The 27,544-nt window shown below is 39.4% G+C and overlaps 1 protein-coding gene and 1 pseudogene across 1 annotated transcript; both read right to left on the bottom strand.

Annotated features, from left to right (window-relative positions):
* Positions 1–4,293: 4,293 nt before the first annotated feature.
* On the bottom strand, positions 4,294–16,691 carry LOC127447875 (UDP-glucuronosyltransferase-like). Its single transcript, XM_051710037.1, has 7 exons — positions 15,975–16,691; positions 12,711–12,842; positions 11,049–11,136; positions 10,644–10,863; positions 5,718–8,014; positions 5,097–5,520; positions 4,294–4,449 (listed from the first exon to the last, which is right to left on the bottom strand). The coding sequence occupies exons 1-5, from the start codon at positions 16,689–16,691 to the stop codon at positions 7,735–7,737; spliced, it is 1,437 nt and encodes a 478-aa protein (XP_051565997.1). The 3' UTR covers positions 4,294–4,449; positions 5,097–5,520; positions 5,718–7,734.
* Positions 16,692–26,367: 9,676 nt separating this feature from the next.
* Positions 26,368–27,216, bottom strand: LOC127447796 (UDP-glucuronosyltransferase 1A5-like; annotated as a pseudogene).
* Between the last annotated feature and the right edge of the window lie 328 nt (positions 27,217–27,544).

Genomic DNA, 27,544 nt, shown 5'->3' with positions numbered 1-27,544 from the left:
CAGTATTCTACTGGCAAATATTCAGTCTCTGGACAACAAGCTCTGCGAGCTGAGAGGGCGGATCACTTCAACGAGAGATGAGGGACTGCTGCATTATTTGCCTTACAGAAACTTGGATGTCTGCGGAGATTCCAGACTAAGCCATCGAACCCGTGGGGTTCTCCGTGCACCAATCGGACAGAGTAAAAGACCTCTCAGGTAAAAGCAAAGGAGGTGGTGTATGTTTTATGATCAACAAATCCTGGTTTGATCAGAGGAACGTACATTCTATCAAGTCTTTCTGCTCTCCTGATCTGGAATTTCTCATGCTTCTGTGTCAACCATTCTGGCTACTGAGGGAATTCACATCGGTCATTATCACTGCTGTGTACATCAAGCCACAAGCTGACACAGACTGGGCACTCAAGGAACTGTATGGGAGTATAAGCGAGCAGGAAACCGCACACCCTGAGGCCATGTTCATTGTGACCGGGGACTTTAACAAAGCCAACTTCAAGTCAATAGCACTAAAATACTACCAGCACATCAGTTTCAACACACGAGGGGACCGGAATTTCGACCATTGCTACTCTCCGTTCCGGGATGGCTACAAATCCCTCCCCCACCCACCATTTGGCAAATCAGACCACACTTCCGTTCTGCTTCTGCCCGCTTACAGGCAGAAACTGAAACAGGAAGCACCCACCCTCAGAATGATCCAGTGCTGGTCAGACCAATCAGATTCTATGCTACAAGACTGTTTTGATCATGTGGACTGGGAGATGTTCCGGTCCACCTCTGATGACGACATGGAGGTCTACACTGATACCGTAACGTGTTTCATCAGGAAGTGCATAGATGATTTAGTACCGACCAAAACTATACGGATCTACCCTAACCAAAAACTGTGGATTAATAGATGTTCTTGCGGCACTTAATGCACGGACCTCCGCTTTTAATTCTGGGAATGCGGAGGAGCATAAACAAGCCAGTTATGCCCTCCGTAAAACTATCAGAGCAGCCAAACGCCAGTACAGGGACAAGATTGAAGGACAGTTCAACACCACCGACTCTAGAAGCATGTGGCAGGGAATTAATATCATCACGGACTTCAAAGGGAATAAAACTCCGCTGTGAACACTACTGCCTCTCTCCTGGATGAGCTTACAGTTTTTCTCAGTTGATTTTATAAATTTCTCCAAACTATAATCAGTGCTCTCAAAACAATTCACACAGCGGATGAAACAGACACTCAGTTTTGCAAAACAATTCAATTTTACTGCATAATGAAGCAACATATTCTTTCCTGATAATGCATTTATTAAAACGAAATACTAACATCAAAACTATAGATGTGTTCTCTATTGAATTCATAACAATTTCAGCTATAGACACACAACTCTATGATTGAAATAGCTCATTTATCATAAAAATCCACAATTAAGACCTTTTCCCAACTGTTATCATAAAATGCCTCTAAATTTCTAGTTGTTCCTGCTCTTCCTCTGGAAGGAAGATGAAGAAGTAGTTTACTGTTAAAAAACAAAAAATAACAACAACAACAACAAAAAAATAGCAGTCTTGCTAAACTGTATGGACCTAAGGCTGCACTATAAGCACAGATGGTACAGTAATTGTGGACATTGATTGACTGGCATGCAGAAGAATGGCATTTCTCCCTCTTCTTTTTTGTCACTGTAGATCTGCTCACATTAGGCCAAACACTTTGTGTGTCTCAGAGAGACCGTGATTCATAATATGATAAATTAGAGGAACTATCAGATCTTCTGTGTCTTCTTTACACTTCCACCCTGCTGTCCTCTTTCTCTCTGCTCACCATCATTACACTATCTCCATTTGGTCTTTCCTCAACTCTTCAATGCAGTGCTCACCCCTGAAAGAGTTGAGAAAACCTTCCCCTTTTCTCATCTCTTCTTCCTCCTATTTTCTCTTCCTTAACCCACTCTACCTCTTCTCATTTTGCACCTCTTCTTCGTGTTATTCTTCCTCTTCTTCTTCTTCTTCCTCATTGTTTGTTTGCTCTGAATTTTCATATTTGACCCCATTTATAGATAGCAAAGTAATGAAAGTTGTGTGTAAAATTTAGTAAATTGCATTTTCTTTGCTGTGTGCATTACTAACACAGCAGATATCAATATTAAGGCATTTGACAACCTGACATGTGCATTTGAGAGTATGATTTAAATTTAGTTGTTTGTGTTAACTGTTTTAAAAGCATGAATTTTAGATCAGAGAAATTTGTATGTAGTGTTTTGAGAAAATGAGGAAAATAAAGAAAAATGCACAATCTGTTTAGGACAATTACAAAGTGTTCACATGGCTGTGTTAATTGTATTGAGAGCAGTGACCTGAGTTTAGAGAACATTGCATCTACACTACACACTGTTCTCTCCCACCTGGAAAAAAGGAACACATATGTGAGAATGCTGTTTGTAGACTACAGCTCAGCATTCAACACCATAGTGCCATCCAAACTTGATGTGAAACTCCAGGCTCTGGGCTTAAACAGCTCGCTGTGCAGCTGGATCCTGGACTTCCTGTCAAGCAGACACCAGGTTGTAAGAATGGGCAGCAACATCTCCTCATCACTGACCCTCAACACTGGAGCCCCGCAGGGCTGTGTTCTCAGCCCACTCCTGTATTCCCTGTACACACATGACTGTGTGGCAACACACAGCTCCAATACCATCATTAAGTTTGCTGATGATACGACAGTGGTAGGTCTGATCACTGACAATGATGAAACAGCCTACAGAGAGGAGGTGCATACTCTGACACGCTGGTGTCAGGAGTAAAACTTCTCCCTCAACATCAGTAAGACCAAGGAGCTTGTGGTGGACTTCAGGAGAAAAGACAGAGAACACAGCCCCATCACTATCAATGGAGCACCGGTAGAGAGAGTCAGCAGCTTCAAGTTCCTCGGCGTCCACATCACAGAGGAACTCACATGGTCCGTCCACACTGAGGCCGTTGTGAAGAAGGCTCACCAGCGCCTCTTCCTGAGATGGCTGAGGAAGTTTGGAATGAACCACCACATCCTTACATGGTTCTACACCAGCACTGTAGAGAGCATCCTGACTGGCTGCATCACTGCCTGTTATGGCAACAGCTCCGCCCAAAACCGCAAAGCCCTGCAAAGAGTGGTGCGAACTGCCAGACACATCATCGGAGGTGAGCTTCCCTCCCTCCAGGACATACAGTATATACCAGGCAGTGTGTGAAAAAGCTCGGAGGATCATCAGAGACTCCAGCCACCTGAGCCATGGACTGCTCTCACTGCTACCATCAGGCAGGCGGTATCGAAGTATCAGCACCCACACCAGCCACTTCATGACAGCTTCTTCCCCCAAGCAATCAGACTTTTGAACTCTTGATCTCTCACGATCAACATACATCAGCACTGCACTTTATTAAACTTATCTCACACTGGACTGTCATAAATGATATTCTCTCTTAACAACACACTTGCATCTGACTATCAACCGACAGCCTGAATATAAATACAGCACAATACAACCTACTGTGTATTTTATATATACTATTTTTATTGTATACTGTGTATTCTATATTGTGTGTATGTGTATTCTATATTGTGTGTATTGTATACTGTACATTGTGTATTATTATTTGTATATTGTATTGTGTAATTATGTGTATATTAGATATGTAAATTGTGCTGTGTAAATCTGATGTTTATTGTAAATTGGTATATGTCTCATCACTGTCATGACTGCTGTGTTGCTCGGAACTGCACCCAAGACTTTCACCCACTGTTGAACTTGTGTATATGGCTGTGTGACAATAAAGTGATTTGATTTGGATAACAATTTAGTACTCACTATATCCCATAATAGACCCTTCACTAACCCCCACCTTAAAAGCGCTTCTGACCAATCCTGTCTTAGCAACTTTTGCCCTGCCGCCATTACTCTGACATGCGTTTGCTATTTTCCAATGAGAGCCTATGGAAGTAATGTGTGTTTGAGTACTTTTAGGTGGGATTTTATCAAAATAATAATAATACAAAATTAATAATAAAAAATAAAAAAAGTAAAGTAAAACACGTTGTTGCCGGTCATTTGTAATAGTGTCACAAGTTACCCTGAGAGGATACATGCAGTGTTTTTCTTTCTTTTTTTTTTTTATAATCTTTAAATAAATCCAGTGAAATAATAATTTTAATTAATTATATTTATTTATCACACATATACATTTGCATATATACACAGTAAAATTATTTCTTTTTCACATATCCCAGCTAAGCTGGGGTCAGACATGATGCATGGCCCCTGGAGCAGATAGGGTCAAGGGCCTTGCTCAAGGGCCCAACAGTGGCATCTTGGTGGTGCTGGGGCTTAAACCCCTGACCTTCTGATCAGTAACCCAGAGCCTTAACCACTGAGCCACCAGTGCCCCTAAAAACCCACCCACTATTGTAGGTGTAGAAACCTGAAGGGGAAGAGCATGTTATGGATTAAACTGTGTAAACCCTCATTCCCAAATTAATATATAACATCTGCAATGACACCTACATTTGCTCTAAGGTAAATTAAAGCTAAAAACTGAACGTTAATTCATTTATGTGTTGATTCAAGTCATTGTAAAAGCAATAGTAAATAAACAGTTCACAGCATCAAAATGAGTGTATTATGAGATGTTATAAACAGCTCTGTTCACTTACGCTAAGGTTATTAGATGTGTAATTGCTATTTAATGAATGTTTTTCTCTTTTCAAGTGACTGTAGTAATCGTTTGCCTTGATTCTGATTCACAGTCTCCACAGTTTCTAATCAAATTACTGTTATTTAAAAAAAAAAAAAAAGAACATTACAAAAAAACTTCTCATAAATATGCATTACAATGTCACTCTTCATACCAGCCCACGTTAAAATATTTTCCATTCCGTGAAAGAGAATATTTTGCTAAAATCCGCGTTGTTTACGGCAGTCTCTCATTCATTACAATGAGGAGTTCTGCAGAGATTATCAGAGCAAGCGACCGTAAATAGGGGGGCGGAGCTTAGCGAAGGTCAATTGCCAAAATATTTCTTGTTTTGCCAAGCATCTTCCACATCCTCATTCCTTTGATGCAAATACCTGGATGGGACATAACCAAGGTGACCCTGCAGTTCAGCCCACCACCACACTTCTGAACTCTTGTCAGGGACCATCAGTTTATCACGTACCGAGAAACTGAGCTGTGTGATTAGAGAAAAAAAAGGCTCAGAAATGGTCATACCAGTGGTGTAGATGTGTCTGAAGAGGTGGGCATGCTGTGAATTTATGAATGCATTCTCATATTCATCAATCATATTTATACCTGTAATACTCAAAATAACACACTCAATAATATTCACTTAGTCAGTCAGTCATTCAGTTAGTTGCAGAGTTTATTTTGAAAGACTGTCATGTGCACAAGGATCAAAATAAAATACCTGCTCATCTCCATCAGCCACAAAATCTGGAAGTCCAATAAACTCTTCTGCTTTTTGCGCTTCAATGCTTTAATTTTCAATAATTTCTGTAAACCACAAGATCAATCTCTATGAAAAAATCACACATCAGACTTACAGGTTTTTACAGGAATGCCCCGCCTACTCTATTGTCATTGTACTAAAGCAAAATAATAATAATAATAATAATAATAATAATAATAATAATAATAATTAAAAAATAAGAGGGATAAAAAGATTACAATGTTATCTGGAAAATATGTACTTTGTATTAAGTTGACAGCATGTCTTCAACCCACTATTGTAGGTGTAGAAACCTGAAGGGGAAAGAAATGCATTTTTAATTCAATTGAAATGTATTCATAGTCTTTAGAAAGCAGAATGAAACAGTAATAATTTTCTCTCTTTTTTTACACTTTTATTCTCTATCATTTTCACCACCATGCATGTACACAAGGGCAATGATGAGAGAAAAACATGGGTGCATTGTCCACACACTGCACTCATATACCTGCTAAAGGTGAATGAATATGAATATTATAATTGCAATTATCATATATTTTTCATTTCAGAAACTGTTGTCACATTAGTAGAAAAATCTACTCTCGATCATGGCCTGCAAATCTCTCAGATGTTAGGATATTGTTTTTCTTGCTTTCTTATTGAGCAATAGCATAAAGGGTCACTATATTTATTTGATAAACACTTCACTGTGGGAACAAAATAGAAAAAGTAACATATGAATTTATCATAAATTTCATTGAATGCACTCTTCCTTTATGAGAGCTTCTGCAACATGTGGTATGCCACAGAATTGCCACAGTAGGCCACTGAATATGCCACAGTTAATGCAGAATTTGTGCCTTTGGTATGAGGTATATGCTTTTATCTGGCCAGGACAATCTGTCTTCAGAAACCATGTATCTTTTCTTACAGCATCTGCTATTTACCATTCTGCTAATAAAAAAAAAAAAAAAAAAGACCCTATCATGAGCTTCTGTATTCAATTTAGTGCACTGAATTGAACAGCGATCAATTACAGTTTAGCTTTTTTTAGCATATGGCTGAGGAAAAATCCTTAACAGAATTTTGTATCAAGTACCTAAAGAAATCCAGCTTCACACAGAGTTTCAAGACACCATAATGTTACGTTAGATTATCTAGATTACACATTCATGTTTTGGAGAGAACAAAGCACATTTAATGACTTGAATGCTCATTTCTTAGAATCAAATATAGTTTAGAATCATTTATAAATTTATTTACAGCCTTCAACCTCTCCATCAGACACCACTTTTTATTCTTTCACCCAACTGCCGAACAGCACACACAGGATTATGGTATATCATAAGCAGTGAAGGATACTATGGATCTATGCCGCCTTCAAAAATCGAGATGGAGGCACCTTAGTTGATATGATGTTACACAAATACTGATTTTGGACATGCCTTGTGTCATGGTCCTGCCACTTTTGTCTTTGTTTATTAATGTTGTGGCAGGATCATGACGGTCTCCTCTGCCTGCTTGTTTCTTGTATGTGCTTGTTTCTGTTTCACCCTCTTCCTCGTGTTTGCAGGTGCCAGGTGGAGAACACTAGCTCCGTTGCCCAGACACTCCACCCTGCTCATTATCTGCTGTACCTGTTTCCCATTACCCTCCCCTATTTAAGCTCCTCTCTTGTTCAATCCTGTGCCAGATTGTTTTGTGTGTTTACTCTGTTGGTTGGTTCCAGTCTGCTCCAGTTTCTTCTGGTTTTTTGTTGTTGTTTTTTTTTGTTGCAGAGTTTTTAGTTCTGTTTTTCTCCATTGTGAGTGTTTTGGTTTGTATTTTGGTTTATTTTTGTAATAAAGCCTCTTTACTTGCTTCTTGCGTTTGAGTCCTTCTCTCACACTCTTGACACCTTGATGGTTTCCTACCTCCATATTACAGCTTGAGAGAGCATTTTTCCAATTTGTCAAAGAAATTACTTCTTACATTCTTTAGAGAACAGACTATGGACTGTATAACAGGGATCATTTAATTTGTTCAGTCCAGTAAGTGCACAAAGCTAATTTTAAAGTGAACCTTAAGTTAATTTAATATCTAATTTGATATTAAAAATAACAGCCATGCCCAACAAACTTTGGCATAAAAGAGAAAAATGTTTAACTGACACATGCACTGCAGTCCTTTGACCAATAGGTAGGTTTTGCGAAGTCATGGAGTCATAAAATGATATAAACACAGATTAAATAATTCCCCACACGATCATGCCACATAAAGGGACAAAAAGTAAAGCATTTCTACTCCTCCTTATTTTTCTTAGTTTTTCTAAAGCACTTCCTGAAACAGAACAGGCAACTTTTGACAGTCACAAAAATAACAGTCACTAGAATGAGAATGAGAAACCCGATAACGTCCAGACAATGGTACTGAATCCAGTTCAGCTCATGGGCTGCAGGTCTAAGATGCTCTGCCCCTTTGTGCCTCATAACAAACTCTGTCCAGAACACAGCCAGGTCTAGAGGTTCAATGGGACGGTCTCTGTGGATAGCTGAAAGCTTTGTCATCTTCTCCTTGTAGCTGTTAAGTCAAACAAAAATTAAAGAATGTTTTAGCATGCCTTCTTGTTATTCAAGAAAGGTTTGCAGTACTTAAATTATTGTTGTAGATTATAACAATTTTCAATGCAACAGTCTTAATATATATAGGGTGCAACGGGGCTAAAGGCACACCTTAAGGAAAATTAGCTTTTTTTTTCAGGTCACAAAGTGTCTCAATATTCGAGAAATATATGTATTTTTATTAAATATTGATGGAGCAACATAATTTGCATTAGAAGAAATAACAAAAGAAGGTTGTTTTGAATACAATTCTTTTCTTTTTTTTTTTTTTTTTTTTTTTTTTAAGTTGGAGAGGGAGCCTTTTACCCCACACCTGGTGCAAATATTACATACCCTGCCCATTTCACAAGCCAAAACAAATATGCATGTTATATAGTTATCTAGAATATCAAGTTTATATTGTATGTAAACGTTAGCTAGCTAGCAAGATAAGTTAATGTTGACAACTCACTGACTTCAACTGCCATGGTGTCCCAAGTGGTCTCTCCACTAACAGTGGGATGATGTCCCAGCACACCGTCCATGATCTTGAACCACAAGTTCTTCCTTTGGGCTTAACGGATATTTAATGTGTCCAAAGTTTTTTATATTTTATTTTTTTTATACAGTAAATCTTTTGATGATCGTACAAATGCTAGCGTAGCAGCATTGTTCATCAGTTGGGTTGCTAGGAGACGTCTCTGGTGACAGTCAAACCCCGTTATGCTAACGGGAGTGATGCAGTTTTTGGTTGTTTAAAAGTCATTTTCCAAGCATCTGGCAATGGAATTCCTTTATGGTTGGAGATTGGAGAATTCAAGTAGGAATATCCCACATCCAACTTGAATGAAACGCATCATGAGTATCTCGCTAAACTCTGCCTTTGGCATTGACCACGCCTCAATCTGCAGTTGACCTTCTTTGGCCCAAGGGTAATCGGCGGGCCAAGGCCATTGGATATTCTAGATAACTAGATAACATTTGTGTTTGTTTTTGCTTGTGAAATGGGCGGGGTTTGTGACCTTTGCACTTGGGGGGCATGTTAAATACGGGGATTTTTTTGTAAATTTTTTTATCCCCTTTTCTCCCAATTTGGAATGCCCAATTACCACTATTTAGTAGGTCATGACTCCAGAGGTGGTAGTCAGCATCAATACTCGCTGAGCTACCCAGGCCCCACTAAAGAAGGGTTTTAGGGCAATGTTGCTGGGCTTTTGGCCAGATGGTGGGAATGCAGTGCGATTTTGGTCTCTCGGCTCTTGGTCCGAGGCTATTGACCCCGGCTGACCAGTTTATGGCCTGGCTCGCACTATACCTATAATAGAAAAGTGGCTAATGAGTCTAATAGGGGCCTTTAGCACCTGCAACAGGGGGGCTTTTTAACCCCAAATACTATCCTTTAACTTATTGGACAGTTCTTGAACACTTTTTGATATAATTACCTTGAACAAAATTGAAAATGACAAAGACATATTTTGTTTCAAAATAAAAGTGATAATTTCCAGGATATTCATTAGCTACATAAATTTATAACAATTTAAAAAATATTCAATATAAGATCAGATTGCCTCAAAATCAACTTTTAGACATTACACGCAATGATCTCATGGAAGAGGACAATTTTGCAGTTTATAGTGACAAACAGGTGTTTAGGATAGTACTGTGGTAGTTTTTGATGCTATTTAGCAGCCTGGTCTCATGAAATTAACATGAACATTGCAACGTTTTTGCAAAGCTGAAATTACGTGCTTCATTACATGTTTGATTGCAGTTTTCAAGTGAAATGTCCAGCGGGGGAGGGGTTTTAAAGTGAATTTTACTGTAGATTGAGGTTTTAATAAGTAAAACATACCTCCCTAACCTAAAACTTTACCCTAAACCTAACCAATAGTTTCAGAAAAGATAAATGAGAGTTAAACAAAACAGACATCCTTACCCTTAACCAACACCTAACCCTAACCGATAGTGTTTTAAAATGCAACCCCCCCCCACCCCACACATTTACTGAAGCAACCACATCATTTTGTGTCGCTTCTATGCCACTTTAACTTTCGTGCATCTTTGGCTGAATTCAAACCGCGGCCATCAAAACCAAAGTCAAACGCTCTATATTGTGACTACCAAACAAGCAAAAGATAAAGCAACAAGTGTGTATGTATAGGTGGGTCTGTAATACAAGTGTTATAATGTTTGTTTTTCAAATCATGCATTAAAGTAAAAGTGTTTTGATATCAAAACATAGCGGGGGGTGAGTAATAGAATGGAAAATAAGTTTTTATGAAATCAAAATCAGCAATTTTACTCGTGATTTGTGTGACAATGCTTAAACCACACAGTTGTTGTTGCGCCTTTAGTGTTCATTTCACCAGGAAACTGCAGTGAAATGTAGAAAGCGGCACGTAGATGTCAGTTTGCAAAAATGTATATAGAGTAACATTCATTCTATGAGACCAGGTTGCTATTTAGAGTTTTGGGAAAAAATCAAATCAAAGGAGCCTTTAGCCCCATTGTAACCTAATGTGCCACTTTGGTTAGAATACTTACAGTTTGTTACATGAATCAAAACGGATACAGATTGCGTCAGTGCATGAATTGATCCAGATGCTTACCTTTTGTCACTGATGACCTTTCTCAGTGCAACCAGCAGTTTTTCTGAGGTAATATCATAGATACTCAGGGATTCTGCAACTCCACGAGACACTAAGCGCTGAACATTATCTCCTTGGTCTCCAAACAGTGGAAGCATCACCATTGGCACCCCATTACAGATTCCTTCATAGATTCCATGCAATCCACCATGCGTAATAAAAGCCTTAACCTTAGGATGGCCTAAAACATAAAAACACAATGTGTGTATTAGTAGTGCATTATTGATTTTGTAATATCTTGCAAGATAATGGTATGGTCAAAATAATAATAATAATAGTAATAATAATTACCTTAACAAAACGCAGCATAATTTCTTCAGTTGAAGGAGGGTTAAAAGTTTAGATCAAAGGAGAACATACACATACCTAAGAGATCATTTTGTGGTAGCCACTTCATCAATTTAACATTCTTTGGGGCATTTTCAGGGACAGGTCCAGTGTACCTCCATAGAACCTAAAAATAAAAGAGATACATGAATGTTAGAAATATGTAGTTTTATAATCCTGAGCATGCAGTCATTTATAATGTGATCAACCAAGTAATTTAACTTTTAAAATGGTTCTTTAAATTCTAATAATAGCCATATAACAGTAGGTATGCTTTGTACTATTAGTTAAAACTTTGAAAAACGCTAAGTTGACCATAATGGGCAAGCTCTGCAACTAAAGAGTGCTTTTTTTTTTTTTCTAAGTCTGACCATAATTTGAAAACCAAAGGGGTCAATAAACATAATCTTTGTCATTCTGGTTTTCGCAGTTTGTTAGTCACTTAAAGGAATAGTTCACCCAAAAATGAAAATTCTTTCATTATTCACTTACCCTGATGCCATCCCAGATGTATATGACTGTCTTTCTTCAGCAGAACACAAACAAAGATTTTTAGAAGAAGATAGAGCTCTGTCAGGTCCTTATAAATCAAGTAAATGGGTGCCAGCACTTTGAAGGTCCAAAAATTACATTTAGGCAGCATAAAAGGAATCCATGCGACTCGACTAATGAATGTCTTCTGAGGCAAACCGATACATTTGTATAAAAAATAAATCATTAATTAAAACGTTATTATCTTATAAAAAGTGCTTTCTGCCAGCAGTTGACACATCATGTAGCTGTCGCGTGATGCAAGCATGTTGGTGTGTTCACGCGATAATTCGGAAGCGGCGCTTATTTACAGAAGAACGAACGTCACGTGAAAGTTCAGCCATTTCAAACAGCATCAGAGCCCTGGAAGGAAGCGGCAATTTAAAGTTAAAAAGGTTTTAATTATCGACTGGTTTACATTAATGACTGACTTACATAAACCTATCTTTTTGCTTCAGAAGACATTCATTGATCGACCGCGTGGATTAATTTTATACTGCCTAAAAAAGTGCTGGCACCAGTTTACTTGCAATATAAGGACCTGACAGAGCTCTATCTTCTTCTAAAACTCTTTATTTTTGTTCTGCTGAAGAAAGACAGTCATACACATCTGGGACGGCATCAGGGTAAGTGAATAATGAGAGAATTTTCATTTTTGGGTGAACTATTCCTTTAAGATAAGGGATCTTTATAATACAGCAAGTTTGACAAATATTTTTGGAGCATCCTGCTCTTTTAAAAAAATTGTAATACAAGACACCTGCTGTCCATTGATTGTATCAATGGTAACCACTGATAGAATTACTATTAAACTGAAAATCACATTTCACCAACAGCAAAAATAAAATAATCAATCATGGTAACAAGGCTATGCCAGTATGGCAAGTCAAAACAACAACACTACCTCATATTTTGATAGCTGGGCCACTATGATCATTACTGTGTTGTAAGCCTAACTAATTACAAAAAGCATGTGTACTGTTTAAATTAAATATGCAAAACAACTGTATGTCTTTCAGTACTGTATGTCTGAATAAAAAGTTAAATTAATTTATTCAGCTTAATATAGATTTATATTTAGAATATGTGTATTGTTAAAATGCATTAAAGCATTTTAGTTATATTCATGCATTTAAAGTCATCTCTTTTTTAAAGTTTATCCTCACTTACCCTCTGAGGTATCTGTCTAAATGCCTCAAAGAACTCTCTGGCTTTGGCTTCGGGTAACTGTGACACCATGGAGCCTAGAGTGAAAACCACAAACCCATGCTCTCCAGATCCATTCACAAACTCCTCCAGCTCCTGCAAAGAAAAAAATAAAATAAAATGCATGTTTCAAGAGAATAGTGGTTCAAAAACTCTCTTACACACACACATATACACACACACACACACACACACACACACACACACACACACACACACACACAGGTGCGGCTATGCTTATGAGGACTCTCCATAGACATAATGATTTTTATACTGTACAAACTATATATTCTATCTCCTAACCCTACCCCTAAACCTAACCCTCACAAAAAAACTATCTGCATTTTTACATTTTCAAAAAAAAAACTTTGTTTAGTATGTTTTTTAAGCAATTTGAATTATGGGGAGATTAGAAATGTCCTCAAAAATAACATTTATGGCATAATACCCTTGTAATTACCAGTTTGTAACCTAAAAAAAAATTCCTCGTAAACCACCCAAAACCCGCACACACATGTCCAAACTTTGAATAGCAACAAAATACAATGTGCGGCTAAAATTGTTTACATATACATAGATACCTATTTTTTGTTTGAAATGGATGGTTCTCTAACTCCCCTGGTAAAAGAGTATGCATATTCAACAGTACAAAGAATAAACATGTCCAAATTACAGAAAATGTCTTCTTTCCTCTAGTGCTTCATGCTGTAAACACAAAGGGGCCCCTGATAACCTGTCAAGGATTACAGTGGTCAAAAAGATTCTGTGGCTCAGGCTGAATCAGAGAACATTATAGAATTGTGCACTACAACTGAACTCCCATAATGACTGTATGAGGAGTCTCATGCCTGATGGAATTATAACACAGCACCAGAAGTACAGCCTTTGTGGTAGAACACCCGCATTGACCTCTGTAGAAAGTTTATTTCAGAGGAGACATTTGAACACTGTATATGTTTCCACAGTGTAGTAAGTGTACTTCAGAGGAGACATTTGAACAAGATTGTAGATTATAAGGCATCCTTTTGCACTCATCAATAATTACAGTTGTGCAAGTACATGTATGTACTGGTATTCTTGGTTGTCTTGACACTGTGTACATAATTTCATGTAAATACTGTAAAACTGCTGTTTCACAGTACAGAGTACATACTAAGTTCTATATTACAGTTTTTTTCAATTGGATACACACTGTGACTGAAACAATTCACCAAATCATAAATTTCTCTTGCTAATGAGCTAGTAACATATACCTGTTCTGCAAAACAGTGTACACTTTTTTCCTGCTTCCACATAATTTGTGGTTCTCATGCATTCTATTTGCAAAACTCTTCACACACCTGCTTCTAAAAATAAGGGAGTCAAACAAAGAAAATTCAATGAGATAACTTGGCAAACACATCTCACCCATGCAAACACAATCAACCAAAATGTAATACTTCATTGTCTCAAATATATAAAAGTAAATAAATTAGGAGTCGCGTGGTGCCATGCGGGGGTCGGACGTGTGAACGGCAAGCTCTGCGCACTTTGCTAGTTTTTAATTATTTTTGTGTCTTAAACCGGTGAGATTCGATACACCCTGCTACATAACTGTTCTAAGAAGTCAACATGTCAAAAAATTCAAACTCCTCGGGCTCTGGAGATATTAAAAGATACTTACGTGCTCAAGCTGATACCCCAGACAGGGCCGCAGACCAGGGAACCAGTTTGGACGGTGCGGCGGGAGAAATTCAGCATAAACTGTCGAGTATGTCTGTGATACTGACGAAGGTCATAGCTGACTTGGAGGATCTTGCAGTAATACGTCGATCAATCACTGCGATGGACACAACATTTTCTGAATTGGTTACAAGAATCGGGGACGTCGAGGAACAGATAGATTATCTGGAGTCATCGGAAAGGGAATTAGCTGCTAACCCACTAGTGACCAAAGTAGATTTGGAACGCGTTAGGAAGACCTTGAAAATCATAATCGGCGAAACAACGTCCAAATTGTTGGAATTCCTGAGCATGAGGAAGGCTGAGATATGGTGAAATTCCTAGATGAGCTCTTTCCGAGTCTGCTCGACATAACAGGCCATAAGCTGGAAATCGAGCGAGCTCACAGGGTCCCGGGTCGGAAATCCGCGGAAGGAGGCAGGCCCCGATCAATTCTGGCCAAATTTCTGAGATCATCCGATAAAGATCTCGTGTTACATGAGGCGAGGAGTAAGGGAAGGCTTTCTTGGAAGAACCACAACATTTTCTTGTTCCCAGACTTTGCGAATTCGACAAGAGAGAAATTCAAGGAATGCAAGAAGCTCTTGCATCAACGGAAGGTCGATTTTGCATTGATGTTCCCGGCCAAATTGAGAATAGATACTAAAATGGTCGCAAAATATTTACATGCCCACAACAAGCGATGACTTTCATAAAATCAGTGGACTGAGGAAGTCATGGTGTGTTAATTTGGTATTTTATAATGGACTTTGTATATGTACTTTGAGGAAATGGGTCAATGATTCTGTGAAATGTATCCAGTTGAAAAAAAATTATAGTGTAATATTTCTGCACATTAATACATGAATTCATGGCTTCTATAAAGGATGCCATGCAGAAAATAACTGACGTTTTTTCAGTGTTAAAGTACTTTGCTGTCCCAGCTTAATAGGCAGAAGAAACTGTAATTTGGACATAGGTTGATTTCCTCAAAAACTGTAAACACTGTGAATCTGACACACTATAAAATGCTCTGTGCGTTTGAGTGGCCTAACACAGCAAAATTAACTCAATGGTGTGAGTTTGGAGCGGGACTATCTGTTTGATCAACTGCTGAAGGTGGAGCATTCGGAAATCTGTTCGAAAAACATTATTTATTTTTGCACTTCCATCTGGTGGCTCTAGTGGTGAAGAAATTACACATTTTAGCTTTAAGTTTAATATGAATTAATTTGCACGGAACATGAACCATCTTCATTGTTTGAATCAACGAAAATGGAGAAGTGCAGACGCAGAAATCAACTGCTAAGATTAAATTGCTAAGATTTATTTTACATAGAAACTTTGACCACACAAATTATTTTTTACTTTAGAAAGAGAGAACAACTAATTAAGTGATAGTTGTATACATTGGATGTGACAGTGTGAAAGATTCACATTTGGTCTCTTTGGTCTACATTTTGACCAGACAACTTGAAAAACAATTGACAAGCTCTAAGCTTATTTCACTAAAGATTAATTGCTTACCTTCACCAAAGGACCCTTCTTAGCACAATTGATGCCGCCTATTAGGACCATATTTTTTGGCATTTGGGGTCTGGGGTGCTCAAAAGTAAAGTCATAGCATAGAAGCCAGACTGCACCATGACCTAGAAGCTCTTTGTAAGTAGTGTCCTTCTGAAGATATCTACTGGCCAGTTCATCAGAGCTGGCAAACAGTATGCGGCAGAGATAAGCTTCAAAAACTCTCTGAAGGAAATTCATCTTATCTGAGAAACCAGTTAAGAAGCGTGGGACAAAAGATGGAGGTGTGGGGCACTGGGCTGCAGCCTCATCAAGCCAACAAGGAATCCCACGCAAGAAATAAACAGCGGGAAGTGAAAAGGTATCAGCAAGGATGGTACCACAGGGCAAGAAAGGATCTTTGAGCAGAACATCAAATCCCATCTCTCTAAGACTCTTCATCAGGGGCTCATCATACAGCAGCCCCTCACAAGCTTTCACCTGCATAGATGTGAATTGTATCAGGTTCCCAAAATTCATAAAGATAACGGTAAATCCCGGCAGCTTATCGAATGCATTCTTCCTTATATGGTCCAACTGACTCTTTAACTCTTCACTGCTGTAGGGCACCCGGAAACTCTTAGTGATGGCAAGCACCTTTCCAGCCTGCACAGACTCTGGGGAGAACCAGCAAAGCCAGGCTAGAAGCCCCAGAGCAGGAACATTCAGTGCTCTCACCATGCCTCTAACACTAATACAGTAGACAGGAAAGAAATGGTACTTTAAAGAGGACTTACAATGAGTTCAGAAGAGGGGCATAAAAATTAGACCACAGGGAAGTGTGAGCAGATAGGTTGCTAGTTGCGTGTGTACAGCCTTGAACATGACTTTGTAAGCTCAAACATTTGCGCTATGTCATTGATTGCTTTGTGGTTTAATGTCTAAGAAGTAGGTTAAATGTAGCATCTGGGTTAATTTCAAGTGAACATATAACTTTCATAAGAGTTATGTAGAGATAACTTACTTCATACAAAGGTAAGGAGGAGCAAATGTCTGCAACAGGTTAATAGATTTTAAGGGTTTTCAGAACCCACAATTGTTTATAAAACCATCAATTACATTAACATTTTTAAGGAGGGAAAATGTAACTTTTCAGGTTTCGAAGCATGGCACAAAATCTGTAAGAGGTTGAGAGTTCTGGTTATTTAATCTTCACTCTTTGGCATGCTACTTTCAAAAACATTCTGCAAGTCACTATGGTCTGGCAGTAGTAGGATTACATCACATATTGTGCAAGCTCAGTGATTATTCCTAACTACTCTCTAGCCATATGAGAGGTATTCACACAGAAACATAAACTCACATATCAGTAAGAGAATGCTGTGGCATGAGGGGCTGTAATGAACTGGCCATATAGACTGTGTTAGGATCCATGTGCAGGAAGTTTATTAAACAGCAGGCAGAGAGACATAGTCGTAAAGCAGGCAGATAAATCCAATAAACCAAATAGACAGTCCAACCAGGCAAACAAAACAAAGTGTTATCCAAAAAGCAGTAAATCCAGAAAAACAGGCAATGGTCATATCATGAATCAATAAACAATAGCAATGGAAAAATGCTCAGTAAGGCAGGGTAAACTGGCAATACTTCGCAATGAACAATGGAACTGCATGGCTATATATACATGTGGTAAACAGAAAATGAGCAGTGAAGAAATGGGTGAAGATCAGTATTCGGGAGAGGGCTCCCTCTGGTGGTTGGAAGGATGAGTAACAACTTTAGATTTTACAGAACTTCCCCCCCACGAACAACTCCTGGTGTTCTTCTGTTGGGACGTCTCCTTGGTCGTGGTGCTGGACGATTGGACGATGAGCTTGGAACTCTTGGATCAGGGACGGGTCCAGTATGTCCTTGGTGGCTACCCATGATCTCTCCTCTGGTCCGTAGCCTTCCCAGTCCACCAAGTATTGCATCTGACTCCCTCGTCGCCTTGAGTCCATGATCTCTGATCATATACGCAGGTGCTCCATCAACCTCCAATGGAGGTGGAGGCTCGGGATTCGTGATTCCAGGGCAAGACGCCGGGTGGACCGGTTTCAGCAAGGACACATGGAAGGAAGGAGAGATGCGGTAGTTAGCAGGAAGCTCTAATCGGAAAGTAACTGGGTTTATTTGACGGATAATTCTGAATGGACCCACATACCTTGGACTGAGCTTCCTGCAGAGTAGCCGCAGCTTGAGATCCCTTGTGGATAACCAGACCCTCTGTCCAGGCTGATATTTGGGGTGAGGGCACCTCCGCCGGTCAGCCTGAAAGCGTTGCGCTCAGACCGCTCACTGTAGCCGGACATGTGTGCTGTTCCACAACCTCTTGCAGAAGGAATTACGTACCAGTGTGAATGTTCTTTGCATGCCAAGGTGTCCTGTGCTCAATGAAGTGTGGACCCATTGGATAGTTCTCAGACGTAGAGCTTGTGGTACAAAATGCTTGGTTGGGGGGCAGTCAGGTGGTGACGGTTCGTGCTGTTGTTCTCGTTGTATTTCTTCCATGATATCCCAACTAATCAGTGCAATGATGACAGATGGTGGTAGGATTGATCCAGGATGAGGTTGGATGTGGCGTGGACTTTGAAGCTCACCCAAAACCGATTATATCGCTTTAGAAGACATGGACTAAACCACTGAAGTTTTATGGATTACTTTTATGCTGCCTTTATATGCTTTTAGAGCTTCACAATTTTGGTCACAATTCACTTGCATTGAATAGACATACAGAGCTGAGATATTCTTCTAAAAATCTTTGTGTTCTGCAAAATAAATAAAGTCAAACACATCTGGGATGGCATGAGGGTGAGTAAATGATGAGAGAATTTTCATTTCTGGGTGAACTATTACTTTAAGCATGCAGACCTTCACTTAGCCTACACTTTTAAAGGTTGCCATGAGTAGTCAAAGTGGAATTTGCCAGCTACAGGAGGTATCTACAGTTACAGTTTTTTTTTTGTTTTTTTTTTTTTTTTTGTTACTAGTAATTTTGTAGTAGAAGTAGCCTACACCAAGCTCATTTACCCTGGAATCTCCACTAAAGATTTTCTCTCTGTTCAGAGTAGTGTTGTCATGGCACCAAAATTTCAGTAGTCGGTATGATACCAGTGAAATTTCACGATTCTCGATACCAATTTTGGTAACAGAATAAATATGCTAATATGACAATGTGCTATTGAACACACCCATTTAACCTATTTAAAAAGTTACTTTTCAATGTAAATAATACATTTAAAAAAATCCATGTTTCCTTCGAGTGTTTCTCAATCCAGGATGCATTGCTTAAGTGTTTTTAAGTAGCGCCCTACTGAAATCTGTTTTATTCTTTACCAAATCATGTTTTCATTTTTGTTATTATTATTATTTTCCAGAACTTCATGTTTTAGTTTAATTTAATTTCATCATCAAAATGTTGTCTAATCAATTAATTATTAAATCTTTTAACAAGTGAAAATAGAACTTTTCAACATGTCATCACTGAATTTTTTTTGCCAAACTTTTATTCAACAGTAGTCTTGCTTGTGATATATTGCTTCATTATTATTATTATTATTATTATTATTATTATTATTATCATCATCATTACAGTGAATATTACATTTTACTATACATTTGTAATATATTTCTGTCACAGTTTCTTCAATTTCAGGGCTTTAGCTTATATTTTGAAACATGCTTTTATTATGACATTTATTTTTTTTGCCTGAATCTTCACTTTCCGGATAAACAGTTCGTGACACTTTTAAGTTACATCTGAAATTTCATCTCTTTACACTGGCCTTTGAATCTGACAAATGAAATGTAGGACACTGTTTTGGAGTGTTTGTATTTTAGACTACTAGTATTTGTGTGTGTGGTAATTTTGAAATGTTGTTTTAAATTGAATTACTGTGATGCACTTTGGTCAACTCAGTTATTTTAAATGCTTAATAAATAAAGTTGGGTTGAAATTAAAGCGCAAATGCTGTGATTTAATTAAATATATTGTTTACATGTGCTGCATGGTTCACAGTAGATTAGTGTAGTATATGTGGGTATACTAGTGAATGTCATGTGATTGGGGGCATGTTCTGGACCTGGGGGAACGTGTATGTGAACGTGTGCATGGTGGAAGTAAAAAACTGTTATGTTGTAGTTCAACACAGCTCTCTTGTGTTTTATTATTCTCACCACATGAACTCAAAGTACAACTGTAATGTTGGGTACTTGGAGTGGAAGAGGGAAAACATGAGGGAGACAGACTGTGACATTACCACCCACCCATCCCCCCCCTTCAAAGGACAACTCCTGGCACCCAAAGACAGATTAGGAGGGTAGGGTGATGCAGAAGGTGAAGGAGGATCCAAGGAGGACGATCAGGAGGCCTGGGGGGGGTGGCTTCAGGGCTGGGAATGGATCTGGAGGTGGAGCCGCTGGAGGAGGAGTCTCTGGGGGAGCGGGTGGAACCGCTGGAGGAGGAGATATGGAAGACTCTGAGGGCAGAGCCGTGGAAGGTGGAGTTGTGGAAGGCTCGAGGGGTGGAGCCATGGAAGGCAGAGCCGTGGGAGGCTCGAGGGGTGGAGGCAGGGAACTTGGTGCCTGGAGAGTAGCCGACGGCTCGAAGGGCCAGGGGTAGGACTGAGGTAGGACTGAGGTAGCGCTGAAGGCTCGGAGGACCGAGGCAGAGCTGGGGGATCTGAGGACAGAGGTGGAGCCAGTGGGACTGAGGTGGAGCCGTAGGGAAGGAGGTACCCGGTGAAGCCGGAGGCTTGGAGTGACGAAGCATAGCTGGAGGACCAGACAGCCGAGGCGGAGCCAGGTGACCGACTGACCAAGGCAGAGCTGGAGGGACGAGGGACCCCGGAGAAGCCGATTGGCTGAAGGACCACAGTGGATCCAAAGGGACATAGAGCCGAGGTGGGACTGAGGGAACGAAGGACCAAGATGGAGTCCAGGGCTCGGGGGTCTAGGTGGAGTCGGAGGATTTGAGGTTCCCCTTGACTATGGTTTCGCAGGGAGTGAAGGTTGAGCTGGTGATGTGGGAGGAGCCAGCTGATCAGGAGGAGCAGGAGGAGGAGCAGGAAGTGTCCTGAGTGGAGCCAATGGAGGAGGAAGGACCAGGGTACTGGAGGGAACTAGGGTGTCCATGATGTTGGGCAGAGCCAGAGCCGTGGGAGGCTCGAGGCACTGGCTCATTGACCATGGAAGGCTTCAAGGAAGGAGTTGTGGAAGGCTTCGAGGGAGGAGCCGTGGAAGGCTTCAAGGGAGGGAGCCGTGGAAGGCTTCGAGGGAATGAGCCGTGGAAGCCTGGAGGGTGTCCTCTGTGGGAGGAGTTACCTTCTCTGTCATACTTGTCGGTGCAGGCGAGGGGTAATGGAGGTTCAGCGTGGCTAGGACATATTCCAAAAAGGGAAGATTCTGTGGGACGATGTAAGTTCAAGCCCATTCCGTAGATGGCACAGAGGTAGGGGTCTGAGATAGTGGAGGAAGTGATGAGTTGAAAAAACTAGACGGTATATTCAGGGAGAGGAAGGTCTTGTTTGAATAAATCCATAAATAAACCGGTAAACTCCATAACTCTGGTGAAATTGGTGGGTGCTAAGTCCGTTTGCAGGTCAGTCCTTCTGTAATGTTGGGTACTTGGAGTGGAAGAGAGGAGACATAGGAGTAGATACTTTAAATCTTTTAATAACAATTGCTGGAATGGAACAAACGCTGGAGTGGAACAAACAATAAAGCTTAACATCATAACATAACACAACGTAATATTTCAAGGACTAACAATCAATGAACAAAACTGGAGGGTATTTATACACAAAGGAACTAATGAGGGGATGGAAGACAGGTGAGGATGATGAGGAACAACTAGAAGTGATGAGGGCAGTGCACTATGGGAGATGTAGTCTGAGAGAAAACTTCAAAATAAGAGTCCCAGGGAAAACATGGGGGAGACAGACTGTGACAACAACATGGTGTCAGAAGATGCAAACTCCCCAGTCTTACCTGAAGGGAGTGAAGAAGATGTCCTACGTGAGTTATAACTGCAGTAAGCAAGTGAAGCAGCGTAGAGCAGTCAACGGAAAAAAAAAGCAGACTTTCTCTTCGACGTGGTGAGTGCTAAAAATAGAACAGGGTGATAGCACTGAAATCTCTGGAGTACAATAGGAAATAAACACAGAGAAGAGAAGAAGAAAAAAAAACACAGAGGTGCACCACGTGAATGAGAGCACAAGGAAGATAAACATGGAGCAGTTCAAACACCCGTCACCCCTCCTGCTAACGGGCAATATCAGTGAGAACTTCTGCCAATGGGAGCAATGGTTTGTGCTGTACATGACGGCAATGGGATTGAATGACATAGATGAGAATGTAAAGATCGCAATTCTGCTTCACACAATTGGAGAAGAAGCGTTCGAGGTATATAACGCACTACACATTGAGTATGCTGATCGTGATCATCCTAAAATAAATGAAATCATCCAGGCATTTAGAGAGTATTGCAGCCCCAAGAAAATGTTAGTTTTTGAGCGCCACCAGTTCTGGACACTGACAATGACAGAATCAATGGTAACTGAAATGTGCCAGAAGTGTAAACACTGTGAATTTGGGGCAGCTGAATATAATATGATCAGGGACAAAATTGTTTTCAGTATACCAGACACAAGGATGAAAGAGCGTCTACTTAGAGAAGCTGACTTAAATCTAGACAGAGCTGTGGAAATATGCAGAACAGCTGAGGTTGCAAAAATCCAGATACAGGCCATGGGAATACAAAATGATGCCACTGTTCATGCCATTAAGCACATAAAAAAATGGATACCAAACAGGGGAAACGTCTGAGTGCAAAACATGTGCCAGCGCAAAAAATGCAATTTTCAAAGCAGAACCTGTGCAAAGTGCACTCCCCACGTGAGTGTCCGTGTATGTGAACGTGTGCATGGTGGAAGTAAAAAAAACTGTTATGTTGTAGTTAAACATCTCACCACACGAACCCAAAGTACAACAATTAGTGCTCTGCTCTGCCATCCGATACAACATGTCGTGAATGATTCTCAACATGTATGTGTGGTCGGATTTTATACATTCATTCAAATTACGCATCTTTTCCACACGAAGATTGCAGCCTTTAGCAGTTTAATAAATCACACTAGGACATGTCACAATTTTAATTTGATTAATTGTCCATTTCAGTGTAAGGAGTAACAGAGCACATGCTCAAACACTGCAGAAATACTGGTATCGTTACATCGTTATCGACTTGGTACCAAAGTACCGGTACTTTTGACAACACTAGTTCAGAGTCTGACATCTAATAAAATCCTCAGCAACAATCCTTCCTTCATTCAAAGGCACAGATAGTAATGTCAAAATGTTTTATCACCAAGGGAAGACAACTGGGAACGTTGTCCCGTACCCTGTGACAAGTGGGATCCACTAACTTCCTTTATAGCTTATTCGTTAGAATTTAAATTCCCCCTGAAGTAGTGATGTTTTGTTCATGAACAAATCTGTCTTTTTGAACGAATCTTTTTAATGGACAATTGTTCTCGTTCACCTCCATACACTGACTCATATTTCACTGACATCTTACCAGGGTTGGGGAGTAACGAAATACAAGTAACGGGAATACACATTTAAAATACAAGTAACTGTATCCCACTAGTTACAATTTAAATAATTGTTATTTAGAATACAGTTACATTCAAAAAGTATTTTAATTACTGAAGAGATTACTTTGCATTTTATTGTCATTTGTTTCATTTAATATTTAGTCTTTTCAGATGGAAAAATATATACATATAAATGATGCGATCCAAAGTGTATTTGAACAGTGATGAAAAACCTTCTTATGATACATTAACAGTGTTGGGCAAGTTACTTCCAAAATGTAATACATTATATATTACTAGTTACTGTCATTTTAGAGTAATTAGTTATATTACAATATTACTGTCTCTGAATTTTAATGCTTTACACTACTTTTGCATTACTTTTGAGTTACTTTCACCAAAATAACCGCGGAAGTATGACTTGGCATTCTAAAATGCTAAAATTGAGTTTATTGCAGCTCATTATACATCCAGTGGAGGGCAATGTGGTATAGCATAATGAATGTGTAGGCCCCTAAGGCTACTAACAACGTAATATAATAGGCACAGTGAAGGCTCATGGTACAATACAATAAGTTACAATCACTGTCAGAATCACAAAAGCAGACAAAGGATCAAAGTCTGGTAAATTATGATAGAGATACTGTAAATATTTAAAGTCTAGGCCTATTCATATGAAACACAATAAAGCTAGATCCCACTATTATGTAACCTATAGCCTAATGACATGACAAGACGCACAATCTCTTTTTCTTTTCATTTCTATTCTTTTATTCTCTTTTAATTCAAGTTCACAGCACAAAGCTGGCATGCATTGGATGGACATAGCTTATGCTTTATCAATAATCAAAAAGTGCTCTTGGAGAATTAGGCCTCCAGGAATTCGAGTAATTTCAGTCCAACTTCACAAAAATTTACATGTAAGCTAAATATAGCCTACAATTGCTAAGAAATAAAACGCAGGCCAAACAGAGGAACCCTGCTATTTGCCAAACAATGGCTAAAACATAGGCTACCAAATAAAGGCTGGTAAAATTTGAATCACTTATAGCTAGACCTATATCTAATGGCTCTGTGGGGCTAGCCACATTTTGCAAGAATACAAAAAATAAAGTAAAAGTGCTTGGGCCTATTACACATCATAGGAAATACAGCTCAGTCATTTCAGTCCAACTTCTGTGGACTTTACCAACTGTAAAGTCCACTTCGCCATCGCCTTCCACCTCCTCTTCCTCCTCGGACTCAACATGCTGATGCTCCTTGAACACCTTCATAAAGTTACTCCCGTTGTCCGTCACATATGCAGTGACTTTATCGTTGGCCAGTCCATATTGAGAAAAAATGTCCTCCAGCTCTGTTGCAATTGCGTCGTATGTATGTCGACCCCTGAATCTTCTACAAGCTATCGCAGCCTTCTTTCATTTCAAGGTATCTGCATCGATCCAGTGCACAGTCACCCCCATGAAACTTTTTGCATTTGACTATAATGTTCTTATCCTTGTCTCTGACGAACTGAAAATGATGGGAGTATGTCCATCTCGCAAATGTAGAATCAGTCTCTGTAGTCATCATCTCAACCATCGTATTCCAGCAACAGGAAATAATGTTACTCTTTTACTCACTGATTTTTTTATCTCTGGTGCCGAAATGTTTCTTTGGTGGAAAAATGTTTGGTGTTGGTGAATTCTTAAAAATACAAAACGCTACTTAATTTTGGGTTAAAATGCGTTGTAACGTGTTACTGAGATTGTAATGGGTATAATCTTACCGAAATGTTATTAGTAATGCGTTATATTACTGCGTTACAGCAAAAAGCAATACATTACTGTAATTGCGTTACTTTTGTAATGCGTTACTCCCAACACTGTACATTAATACGAGCAGACAGAGAAGTAAGTTTGAAGTAAATTTGGAGCAGAAGAAATAGAAATAAACCTTGTGTAAATTGTCAGCTTTACGCTAAGCTAAAATGTTATTTCTAGCCATTTTACATGCACATGTTACCAGGCTTTCATGTTGGATCATAATTTCTTTTTTCTAGTAAGACCTTTGATATTAGGTCAAAAATCATATTTGTGGTGAAAACGGTTATGGTGTTAGTGTCTTTGTACATTTGTAGACATGCAAATTTCATTTGTGTTGCTTTTTCCTGCTTTTAAAGACAGACTTTAGCGTGAGCCAATAGCATTCGAGAGCGGGCTGTGAAGGAGCATTGTTTGACCCACTGAACGTATAAACCCTTCACTGAACCATTCGATTATGTCATCCATGAACGAACTGAATGTACTGGGAAACTTGTTTGCGAAAAAATTTAATTAATAAGTCATTTCGTTCATGAACAATCTGCTGACCAGTTGAACAAGACGAAGCACTGCATGTCGTTCGTTCAGTTCATCTCGTTCAAAAAGGGGCTGGATGAACTATGAATAAAAGTGAGAAATGACCAAACATTACGATGACATATGAATGTTATTGAAACTCATAATTATTTTTTAAGCTAGTATAGTTGCCTTTTTTTGTGGGGAAATGCTTATGATACTTAAACACTCTGCAGTGCTGAAGACTTTTAGTAAAATTCTAATAAAGGATAATTAGATTTGTTCTGGTTGTGAATGACTGCTTTGGCTTCAATGCAATTACTCAAAAGACGATCATGTGGCGCATTTGCTGATACTTTTATATTAGGATATTAGGGTATATTAGATTCACTACAGATATTATGGATAATAAGAAGCATCAAAATTACATCTACAACTACAAAACTAGTAAAGCGAATTAATCATTTAATTAAGAAGACTAATTTGTGATAAAGGTTTAGGTTTCTGGCTAACTGTTGCTCCAATCATGATCATGTTAGGCATCACCGGTCGAGGGAATTCCAAGGAAAAGTCAAAATGCAAAAACCAGAGAGCTGCATGGCTCATGATCTCCACCATAGTTGTTTATCTCTTAAGCACATGTGAGGCAATCTCATCCGTATGAGTAAACAAATGTCTGCAAGCCTTGGGTTGCAGCAGAGTCCTTACCAGGTTCACACTTCTTTGCCAAAAATCTGTAAATGGTCTGTAAATTGTGTAAAAACTTGTGGAACAAAAGAGGCTGGACATGAACACTGGTTGGCAAGAGTGTCGACACTACAAGGATGGTTGATTTGCATATAAATTGCAGAAATCGAAAGATATTCGCCAACAATATTCCAACAGGCTCAAAGGGTCTGTGAGAACAGCATCAAAGTTGTAGTCTTTCAGTTTCTTCATCAAGTCCTCATTGAAATGCAGACCCTCTGCATTCCTCACTGTAGACGTTTGAAGAACATCCAGTGAGATCAAGAATGCCTGGAACTTGGCTATGTCTTGTACTCAAGATTGTCTCCAGATCATCTGCCAAGCACTCTTCTATCTCAGCTTTTGTGTATGGCACTGGGAATGTAATGGTGGCTGTATGCTCTGAAGGACCCATACTCAGACTTGAGTTGGGATAATGACCACCACCTGGTTTCCTCTCCTCCACAGCTCCTCCACAATAGGTTTCATCCCTAGCTAGTGGCTGCCATCTGAAGGAATAACCAACAGTTTCCCAACTTCAGCTGAACTAAAGAGGAAAAATCTCAAGAACAACCATACGCCAACCATTCTATCAGTGATGTGAAGAAATATCTCACTGTGACTTTTGACAGTAGAAGTAGATTAAGGAAGTTAAACACACACACAATGTTACTGTACAGGTTAAAGAACTCCGGGAGCTTGGAGCAAGGAGCCGTGGTGACCATATTAACGTTCAGAGGTACCAGGTTAACTGACTTTATACAAGATGCAAAGCATGTGGGTCCCCATTTTATAATCTCACCATCGGTCCAAGAAATACTGGGGTTGTGTTTGACCAGCCACGGATAGCCAAGAACCACTGGGTTGTTGGGTGCTTGTGTGATCAGAAAGTGGAGATTTTCATGGTGAAGGACTC

This window comes from Myxocyprinus asiaticus, chromosome 11 (genome assembly GCF_019703515.2).
Source record: "Myxocyprinus asiaticus isolate MX2 ecotype Aquarium Trade chromosome 11, UBuf_Myxa_2, whole genome shotgun sequence".
Lineage (NCBI taxonomy): Eukaryota > Metazoa > Chordata > Actinopteri > Cypriniformes > Catostomidae > Myxocyprinus > Myxocyprinus asiaticus.
This window is presented reverse-complemented; position numbering and strand designations above follow the sequence as displayed.